The sequence below is a fragment of the Asterias rubens genome, chromosome 4 (genome assembly GCF_902459465.1).
Source record: "Asterias rubens chromosome 4, eAstRub1.3, whole genome shotgun sequence".
Lineage (NCBI taxonomy): Eukaryota > Metazoa > Echinodermata > Asteroidea > Forcipulatida > Asteriidae > Asterias > Asterias rubens.
Window position 1 is genome coordinate 14,939,268 of NC_047065.1, and position 10,567 is coordinate 14,949,834.

The 10,567-nt window shown below is 38.5% G+C and overlaps 2 protein-coding genes across 4 annotated transcripts in view; one reads left to right on the forward strand and one right to left on the reverse strand.

Annotated features, from left to right (window-relative positions):
- Positions 1 to 3,579, forward strand: part of LOC117289629 (CMP-N-acetylneuraminate-beta-galactosamide-alpha-2,3-sialyltransferase 2-like) — a 29,648-nt gene extending 26,069 nt beyond the window's left edge. For all 3 annotated transcript variants that reach the window (XM_033770835.1, XM_033770836.1, XM_033770837.1), the window contains 3 exons: positions 640 to 685; positions 1,305 to 1,424; positions 1,763 to 3,579. In XM_033770835.1, the coding sequence (XP_033626726.1) occupies positions 640 to 685; positions 1,305 to 1,424; positions 1,763 to 1,945 (349 nt within the window). In that variant the 3' untranslated portion in view covers positions 1,946 to 3,579. The remainder of the gene's footprint in view (positions 1 to 639; positions 686 to 1,304; positions 1,425 to 1,762) is intronic.
- A 3,997-nt stretch (positions 3,580 to 7,576) lies between these two features.
- On the reverse strand, positions 7,577 to 10,498 carry LOC117289458 (Bardet-Biedl syndrome 10 protein-like). The gene is made up of 2 exons (XM_033770595.1): positions 10,411 to 10,498; positions 7,577 to 9,758 (listed from the first exon to the last, which is right to left on the reverse strand). Exon 2 carries the CDS (start codon positions 9,742 to 9,744, stop codon positions 7,729 to 7,731), a length of 2,016 nt encoding a protein of 671 aa, XP_033626486.1. The 5' UTR covers positions 9,745 to 9,758; positions 10,411 to 10,498; the 3' UTR covers positions 7,577 to 7,728.
- Positions 10,499 to 10,567: the final 69 nt, after the last annotated feature.

Genomic DNA, 10,567 nt, shown 5'->3' on the forward strand with positions numbered 1-10,567 from the left:
TATATAAGCGAAAGTAGTAGTCCCAGCCAATTTTCTATATTTCTGGGAGGGCACATCTTTTTTGATGACAGTTTTTTAAAACTTTTGCCATTCCCTGGACGGCCTGTGCTTGTTTTATTGTTTTGCTGGTCCGAAGAATTAAAATAAATAAATAAAATAAAATATCCTCCGCCCAGGTAGTATTTAAAAAGCAGGACAGTTCTTTCCAGAACTCAGGGAGTCTCCCAAACAATCCGATAATGTACTCTGTGGTAGTAGAATAAAAGGGACTTTTGATTTCGGCGACGGATGGTTCTGCGACGGTTGTTCAGCTAAACGTTGTCGTTTTCAGCACAACGAAGATTCATCCCAAGTACTGTCGTAGAAATTGAGGGACGACCGTCCTCAAAGCCGACGCATGTGCAGATGACGCCAAATGTCATATTTACCGTCGCAGAACCATCCGTCGTTGAAAACGAAAAGTCCCTAATGACACTCTAAGAACAAACTCAACCTGGCAAACAGATCACACATGGTGTTACAGCAATAATATTCATTCTCAAAGGTTTTAATGTAGTGACAACACAGCACACACACATATACAGGTACATTTAGTGTAACCAATTTAAACTTTGTGATGTTTCTTTTAATTTTTTGCAGAACATACATGAATGTTAAGAAAACCATTAACGTCACCAAATCAAAGGTAGGCCAGGATGGCGACAAATTCATTTTACTCAAATTATAAAAAGCAAGAGCTCAAGAAAATTCTTGAGTTACCTGCTAAATCTGAAATTTCTACAAGCCTGCCTCAATAAAAAACAAATAGTCAAATGCCACCTTGCTACAAAAGTAATTTCTAAGGAAGCATAGCTTGTGTGCTTCTTGTTTCCTTTCTCCTATTTTTATTTGTTGCTTTTTACTTTTAAATATTTTATGAAATGAATTACTTCATTTATTTACAATTTTTGTCTCTTTTCTCTTACCTTGTTTCCCTCACTCGTCTTTTTTGGCTAGGTCTGTTTGTTTAATGTATTTCTATTTCTTGATGGCATCTTTTGGTGTCGTTTTTACTGTTAGGACCCTAATGGCAATAAGTCTAAGTTATTGGCTTTTTGGGGCGATCCTTGGATAATTTTGTGCCTGTTTTTCTTCTTCTTGTTTTCTACTTTTGTTTGTTTGATTTCATTGTTTAACCTCATGTAATGTATGTAATTTTTGTTATGTTATTGCTGTATTTTATCTATCAATCAATCAATCAATCAATCAATCAATCAATCAAAGTTCTGGTAGATCTAATTCCATTATCCAATTTCCGTTTTCAGGTGATGATCTACAATCCGTCCTTAATGCATCACATTCACACAGAGTGGATGGAGAAACACGGCCGGTACCCATCAACAGGGAACCTGGCAATGTTCTTTGCTCTTCAAATTTGTGATGAGGTTCGTAAAAACGTTTTATCAATCCTAGAAATGTTTACTAGTTATGATTTTTTTCCTACTTAAGTCTGTTTTCCAATTTGTTTGCCTTTGGATAAATCTGAAAAATTGTGATTTAAATAGCCTGAAAGGGCTATTAGAGCCTACACCATGTGTACATTTAGGTCAGTCCTTGTTTTCTATAAAATATTCCTACTTTTTTTCCAAGGACCAAATATCGTGACTGACAACAGTTTAAAAACATTTTTTATTTGAATTTGAATCTAATTAAATCTTGCAATCTGTCCTAAATTGATGTTTGATTTTCCTCTATTTTTGGCGTTCAACTCCCTTTCTATCAGGTGAACCTGTTCGGCTACGGGGCAAACTCCAATGGCAACTGGGATCACTACTGGCAGAAGGACGACGGCTCGCACAACTCATTCTTCAAGAAGACCGGCGTACACGACAGCGACTTTGAACGTTCAATCATGATGAGCCTCCAGAGCGCTGGCAAAATCAAAATATATGCCGGGGTCAGATGATTGCTCCTGAATCATCAACAACAACAGCAACAACAACAATACAACAAGGACGAAAACAACAACAACAACAAAGACAAAAACAACAACAAAAGGTATTGTATGTTGAAGAGAATCTACATGTACGTCGGGGTCAGATGATCGCTCCTGAATCATCATCAACATCAACAATACAAACAACAACAACAACAACAGCAAAAAGGATGATGACAAAAGCAACAAAATGTTTTTTAGGTCGAGAGAAGTCTAGGGATGTCTTATCATCCGAAGGGAGCCAGCTACCTTGTAATTTTTGTTAATTTGTTTGGAGTCATTTGACTAGAGGGGGAAAATTGCGTTTGGATGCATTGCGCTATATAGACCCCTTACATTGGTCGCCATCGTTGATGAAACGTGCACGCAAGAAGGGCTATCATTGGCCGAGAGTCATGCGCAGCGCGTGTACGTGTGATTGGTTCCATTGTTTGTCATCAAAGATGGTGGTCATTGACTTCATGTGCAAAGCCATCCGTTGACATGGCTATCCAAAATATGGATGCTTGATTAATTTTTTGTGAGATGTTGTGTTGCCATTAGTGACAGATTTTAACGTATCAAGTTGTGAAACTCATTTGTTAAAATGTGGTCAATGTATCAAACATTTATACTTCTACCGAGAATTTTTTCTTGTAAACCAGTTAACAACTGGTAGTCCTGTTAACATGCCATTATTTTCTGTGCCAGATATTGGATGATGTGCACATCCATTGTTTAATAATGTTAGCTTGCCTGGACTTACCATTGTGTTGCATGTTCTCACTAGTTCTCACCACGCTTAATTTTCCCCATGCAAAGAGGGACAGTGAACTGGAATTAACGCTCATAATCTCCCTTTTCTAGGGAGTTTTTGTGGATTACAGACCAATTGTTTGGGGTACAAAGAGAACTACATGTATTCGATTACACAGAAACATCAGAAACCCTGGCACTAAGTGCTTGAACCAGAGAAAAACTTGTTTTCTGTCTTTTTGGTTTTTTTTACCTTGCTTATTTTTTTCACATACACTCAAGCTTTATGAAGCCTGTGAACTTACACATTCCAATGAAAAGGGCGAATACCCCAAAAGTACTTTAATTAAATGCATGTTAAAGAAATGTATTAAACAATAGTACAGATAATTCCGTAAATTTTATTCAAATTAAAAAAATATCTTAATTTTAAATCTTCTCTTTAATCTTGCCACATTTAGTAAGTTTTGTTTTCTTCCCGTTATTGAAGCTAACAGGAATCACCTGTTTTTGAGGGGGTGATTACATTTTTGATGGGAGTTTCGGTTGAATAGTGCCCTTTAAGGTTTTGTTTCTTTCATATGTGTACCAAATAGAATTTAAACCGTAAATGAAAAATGATTTAATTTGAATCAAATTCAAATTAAATTGTTCTCTTTGAAAGTCGAAGTTACCAAAGATTTTGGATTAGTACTAAATGCATAGCTGTATGCATCTCTCAAAAAATTCACATATTTTTACTTCTCAAAAGGTCAATCAATAGACCCTATGCCCAACACCGTGAACACACAGCGCACTTACCCTTGCGTCCCCTGTCCGTCATTTCGTGTGTGAAAACATGCACAAAAGGAATGGACCCCCCCCCCCCCCAAAAAGGCAGAAACGGTAGAAGCGCACTGTTCAGAGGTGCATTTACATGTGTACCATCCTTTGACACACAATATGGCAGACAGGAGACCTGTGTGTATATGCGCTGTGGTTGTGAAATGTTCGTATTGAAAACCAAATTTGTTTTAGCCAACCCTCGAGTTATTGGATGCAATTATGCTGTTTAGTACTAGAATCTGCTTAGCACAGAAAAGTCTTGCTTAGCAGGAACTGCTCACGGGTCATGGTCTTACACAAGTTTGAGTACACTACAGTTGGGCTTTTCCAACTATTGTTGCAGCAAAGAGCAAGGACCAGGGGTGGATTTGACTAGTCCTAACTCTTTGTGAAATCAACCCCTGCTCCCATTTTTCTGGTTCTGTTAACTTGGGTTTTCTGCACTTATGGTCACCTATCTTTCAGGTCTTTCAAATTCTGGTGCTAGTCTTGTAAGAGAGGCAGTGCTTTTAGTAATATCAAGTTGGTGTGAGCACAAGAAAAACCTTGCTAACTTGTGAAATTACGTTTATAAGCATCAATTTTCTGCTATCCATTTTTTTTTTTTTGCTTAGGGTAAGAAGAGCCATGAAATCAGGCCAGATTTTGAGCCTAGCATAAAGCTGTAACAGCAGTTTATTTTGAACATTTTCTTTCAATGCAGCAATTTCAGTCTGTACATTAATCAGTAGTCTTACAAAGCTTTAAAATTTATCGCAAGTTCCCTTAGCCAGCCATATAACTCTGGGGAATTTTCACTGGCCTCCGGGTGTTTAATTAGCATTTACCAGCATACCAGTGTTTATAGGTGCGTTCGTTTAGCTTCCCTTGGTCGACCCTGGTCTGCCCCTGGTGCGTTCGAATAGCTTTGACGTCATTCCAGGGGCTCACTGGGTCAGCTCCCAGTGCCCTGCTTGTGGAGTGGGGGTGACCCAAGGTGCATGCCGTTACCACGAGAGTGGAGTGTGATCGTTCGATTTGCTCTTGTCAGGGGCTCACCCGAGGAGTACCGCGGGGTCGACCCAGGGAAGCTAATCGAACAGACCCAATGAGCGAGTGCTGCCTGATGGGCCAAATTTCATGAAGCATGTAAGCACAAAAACTTGCTTAGCACCCAAATTAGTTGTTTTCTTTAGCAAAAAATAAGTTACCAGCCAGAACACCATTGCTGCGTCTGGTACCCCTATCATTTCTTGCTCAGCCAAAAAATTTTGCCAGCAGAGTTTTCTGCTGAACTGCTTTATGAAATTGGGACCTGGTGATTGATAGTTTAATTTAGCCAAACTCATATCCATAATGTTTTTCTTCACAATATTTTAGCACCCAATAGACCTGTATTATGCTGCCAAAATCTTGGTGATGTTCCCTGTATCCAATATACCTGAGATCTATCGGGGGAACAAATGGAACCAGACTATTTTTTTCTAACAGCCATTGTTTGGTCACAATAGACCTTTCTTCTGTTGATAAATAAACCGCCTTGGTTGCCATGGTCGGCCGCAGGTTAGTAAAACACTACATCGTAAAAACAGATGTTTAACAAAATTCAACATTTTCTTCAAATTTTCAATTAAATAAAATACCTATCATAATAAGTTGTTTTGTTTTAAACAAAATAAACAAAGTTGAATACATTGTTACCAAAAATAGCCAACTTTTCTTGATTTGCACTTTTCCAATCTGGGTTGGCAAAAACTCGGGCTGTGACGTTGCAAAAGAAGGGTCTATGATTTGGATTGGAGAAAAATATAAAGGTGGACGCCTTATGATAAAGGTTTCTTGTTTGCCTCGACCAAGGCTTTTTGCTGTGCCTTTTGTTTATGCATGGTACTTGTATTTATTGGTTTTATGAAGGATGTAGATAATGATATGTATACCGATGCATTTTAATTTTATTGTGCAATCAAAATAGTAGCGAATTAATCATTTACGTTTGTTTATAAATTATTGATTATTAGTACTACAGCATTTAATTTGTTAATTGTTTAAAACATTCATATAGATGATTGTTTATGAATATTTGTTAGGGTTTATCTGGTTCTTCTGATCAGTAGCTGTGTTTTTATATTAAAATCACCTCCAATCACCTTACAAAACAAAATCATTGATGCATCTAGATGTCTTGCATCTGCAGATTGTGTCAGAAATCTGGTGGGTAGTTGACCCCAGAGTTGTCAACCGCCGTATCCTACTAGAACCATCTCTACTCAAACATTTGTCAAAAGAGAGTTTCACATGAAGCTACCTCAAACCTCACCAGACTATAACTCCCACCATGCAAAGTTTCAAATCCTACTGACCACATATAGCTGCAGTCTTATTTAAAGGCAGTGAACACTATTGGTAATTACTCAAAATAATTATTAGCATAAAACTTTACTTGGTAACGAGTAATCGGGAGAGGTTGATAGTATAAAACATTGTGAGAACTCCCTCTGAAGTGACGTAGTTTTCAAGAAAGAAGTGATTTTCCACGAATTTGATTTCAAAACCTCATATTTAGAATTTGAAGTCTCGAAATCAATCATCTGAAAGCACACAACTTCGTGTGACAAGGGTGTTTTTTTCTTTCATTATTATCCCACAACTTCGGCGACCGATTGAGCTAAAATTTTCACAGGTGAGTTATTTTATGCATATGTTGAGATACACGAACTGTGAAGGCTAGTCTTTGGCAAGAACCAAAAGTATCCAGTGTCTTTAAATATTAGATTTAGAAAGGAGGACCCCGTTTTCTTTTCCTTTGGGGTCAAGTTTAAGTTGGATTTATTTTATCAAAATATCTGACAATAATATACATTAGGTTTAGTTTCACATGCCAAATATTGTAATCCGCTCACATTTTGTGCTTTTATGTGTTGAAATTTGTATGAAATGTTATGTTTATTTCAAAATTATGTGTCAACAACTTTATGCCAGCTTTAAATATGATTTAATTAGCTTTTAAAATTAAGTGATCATTGTGTTTTATAGTCCCTGTACATTAATGAATGTAAATGAATTGAATCGTTTGAAACGTTCTGTATTTAAAAATATTTTATTGTAAGTTGAGTTAGCACTTCCACCAGTCACATTATTACATTGAAGATTAGTCCATAGCTATATTTGCACCATGCTAAAACATCAAATGATAAATAATTGTAGCCATTTTGTTCATGAAAAAATCACAATATTTTATGAAAACATTTGTTGTTGATATTGACAATGTTCTCATAAAGAATGTTACATAATAAAACATGAAATCTTATAGCAAAAGGGTTGTAGTTGCTTCCATATATTATTTGTGATTTTTTTTGGGGGGATGTCAATTTCTTTCTTCCAAACTCCCTAACAGCATCCTCCAAGAGATCATCCAAATCCTCCAGCAGCTCATCTTAAATCTTCTGTAAATCCATCATTCAAATATTTCCCATCTTCCAGATCATCCCCACCACCATATGGCCAGATGTGTCTTATATCGTCGATATTTTGACCTGTTATTTTCAGGAAAAATCTAAGGAAAATTATTAAGAAACAGAAATAATGAAATTTCAGAATTGTAGATTTTATGTGAACAAGGAAACATTGGAAAATGTCAATTTGGTCCAATAACTTTTCTTTGACAGGGCTGAAATAGTTCAAATATTGTGAACTTTTGCGGCCACAATAGGCATTTTAGTACAATCCGCTTGTGGCCACTGTGGTCTCTAAAGGGTTAAAGGGAAGGTACACGTTTGGTAATTGTCAAAGACCAGTCTTCTCACTTGGTGTAGCCCAACATCAGCATATAATAACAAACCTGTGAAAATTTGAGCTCATTTGGTCATCAAAGTTGCGAGAAAATGATGAGAGAAAATACACCCTTGTTGGACGAATTCGTGTGCTTTCAGATTATAAGGAATAAAAGACTTCTGGCTAGAAGTCTTTAATTATTTGTATAAGAAATTACCTCTTTCTCAAAATCTATGCTACTTCAGAGGGTGCCGTCTCTCACAATGTTTTATACTATCAACAGCTCTCCAATGCTCGTTACCAAGTCAGTTTTTAAGTTAATATTTGTTTTTAGTAATTACCAAACAAGTACCTGCCCTTTAAAGTCTGCAAGAACATTTTTAAGTAACCGCAAAGAATGGATGGCTCAATGACCATGAAATTTCAGGTTTGGTTAATTTATTTCACACATCATCTCCACTATCCGAATCATCACTCCCATTACCCTGATGGGCTTTGATTGTTTTTATGCCAATAATAGTGTCTATTCTCAGTAGTTCTACCACTGTTTGAACCGCGTCATTCCACAGCATGAGCCTACCCAGCAGTGGCTCCAGCACCCCACACTCTGCCGAGTCACAAAGACGACCAGATTTACCATGAACGCCAAGACTTTCAGCGTCTTTCAGACTGGACACCATTTGTATAAATGATGATCCATGACTCCCTCGGGAAAATGAGTTCTTAAAGAGAGTTCTGGGAATGCAGAGAGCGGACTCGCTCAGGATATGTAGGGCCGTCTTCATGGAGGGATTCTTGACTATGTTTAGGGAGTCAGAATCGGTGGAGTTATTCTTACGCAGATTTTGGAATAATTTGTACAAGAGAAATTCCGCACATCCTCCTCCAGGGAGGCAGAGTGCTACTTGGTTGTTTGTTCGTACTGTTTGTTCGTTCTCTTGCTTGTTTGTGCGCGCACGTTGTCTGTTTTCTTGTTTCCGTTTGAATGAATTTGTTTCTGTAGCACTTGAATCGCTACTTTCTAAGTATAAATGATTCAACTGATCCACACATGGAATATCGTCTCCAATTGAAAAATCACACAGAGTTGAGTCAACACCGTCCTGGTTTTGGTAGGACTCACAGCTATCAGTGAGTTTTGGTGGTGCTTTCTCATTCACTGAAGTATTAACCTCAACCTTGCCCTCTTCAATGTCTGTGAGCCAACTGGTGTCCAGCCACATCCGCAGTGTTTTGAGAGTATTATAGACAGCTATGAACCACTGTCTGCAAATACCTTGAGTTGGAGCACAGAGTACCAGTTGTTTAGCCGCTGCATTCTCGATGATGCCCAGGTGGACTCCACCTTGTTTCCCTAGGAGGAACCTTCGACAGAAGCTAGCACAGCCTGGTTTTAGAGTCTGCGCTGCTATATTTGTGGTATCATAGATGATGTGGGTTTTTGTCAATTGTGCGAGTCTCTTCAATTCTCCCTCAGGTATCATGTGAACCACTGAGATATCAGCTGCTCTGCAGTGGGAGAGGGAAACATCTGAGAGAGCCTCTGACGACAGGACGAGCCTCACATTAGATCGTTTTAGGTAATCGATCAGAGTCCGTGTGTGAACCATTCCATACTGAAAGATCTCTGCCATGACGTCGCTGTTCCTAGCGAGGAGTGTCGACTGGACTTCAGGTATCCACTTATCAAGGGAACAGTTGAAAATCACAAATGTAACCTTGGTGAGAGAGTCAAGGTCTTCAGTCTGGAAGGAGAAGGATCGCGTTAACACAACGCCATCGATAAGTGTGGACTTGACGACAGGTTGGTTTGTGACTTCAATGAAAGTCACATCATAATCAACAATAAGGCTGTCCAGATCGTTCCTCAAAAAGCCGATATCGTCGGAGCTTCCGCATACAAGGTCTACTGTTAAGCTAGCTACATGCTCCGTTGATCGCTTGTTGAACTTCCCACTGAGAGCAGTTTTCACCATCTTAGAGCAGATGCTCAACACTCTTTCCCTTTCACCTTCAACAAGATTTACACAAATGCAGCTCTTAAGTAAGTTGGTGCGAACTATCCCTGGAAATGTCTCAGAGAGGATCGTTTCAAGAGCATAATTAATTTGAATGAGATCTTGCTTTGCGGAACACTCCTCTGCCGCTGAGTCTCTAGGAGTCACGGCTTTCTGTAACTGTCTTAATATTTCAGTCACTATCAGTATTAAGGATTTAGAATTGTCTCCTGTGACGCCATGGTGTCCGCTGATCCGACCCACGATCCACCTGGCTAGCGGGTGTGACAAATGTAAAGAGGTCAGTAGGGTGTATCCGTCTCCTGTTATCACCACATTACCAGTTGGTGAGGTCAGCATGGTGTGCAGGCCGTTGGGACCGAGTGACCTTTGAAGGAGGCCCTCCATAGTCTGGCATATCTCCAGAGCATCTTTGAGGGTGACTGGAATTGCCTTCTGCATAATCTGATGAAACTCTGATGTGAAAAGAACAAAGAATTATTTGTTGGTGTACTGCTAGTACTAGTACTACAATAAACAAAACAATGCCAGAAACCTAATAATAACACACATTTCCGTCTTCGTGTTTTATAAAGCCATTATCTACACAATGACACAAGTAGGCTTGAATCCTTGATTCTGATTGGTCGATCCATAGCAACAAGAGTGTGATGTATAAACCCATATTGTACGGCCCATATCACTACCTACATCTTGTGTGTTCTAACTGTATGCCAAGTTTGCTTATCACACGCACGCTCGTGCCTCATGGAATACAAAAAAATATAAATTTCTTTCAAATTTTCTTCAAAAAATATTAAGATTAAGAGATCAATAGTCTGGACCAAATTGACAAAAATAGTACCTGAGATATCTGACACAGACACTGACACAGATAAGGACTGACTGACTGTAGTGTGCTGTTCAGTGGAATTGGATAGTAGTCTGACTCTGAACTGAGTCATGTCACTGTGACTGAGTGACAGTCAATGAGTCCTGACAGTGACACACACACAGGTTGTGTGAAATTGTTGAAATTACTATTTTGTACAGGAGCAGACCTGCGTTTCATGTCAAATTTAATACATCGACCACAATATACTATTACTAGTATTGAACCATACTTACCGATATTACATGTAGAAGTTCAATAAAATAACACCAAAACACCGACAACTAATTATCACAAAAACAGACGATGGACTGTTTGCTCTGCTGTCACGTTGTTATTGTTACAACCGCAAGGCTCTTGAGGGCGCACTTGCACTAGGCAAAAAGTAAAAAA

Coding starts and splice junctions, on each gene's coding strand:
- LOC117289458 (XM_033770595.1), bottom strand. CDS start 9,744: ATGCAGAAGGCAATTCCAGTCACCCTCAAAGATGCTCTGGAGATATGC.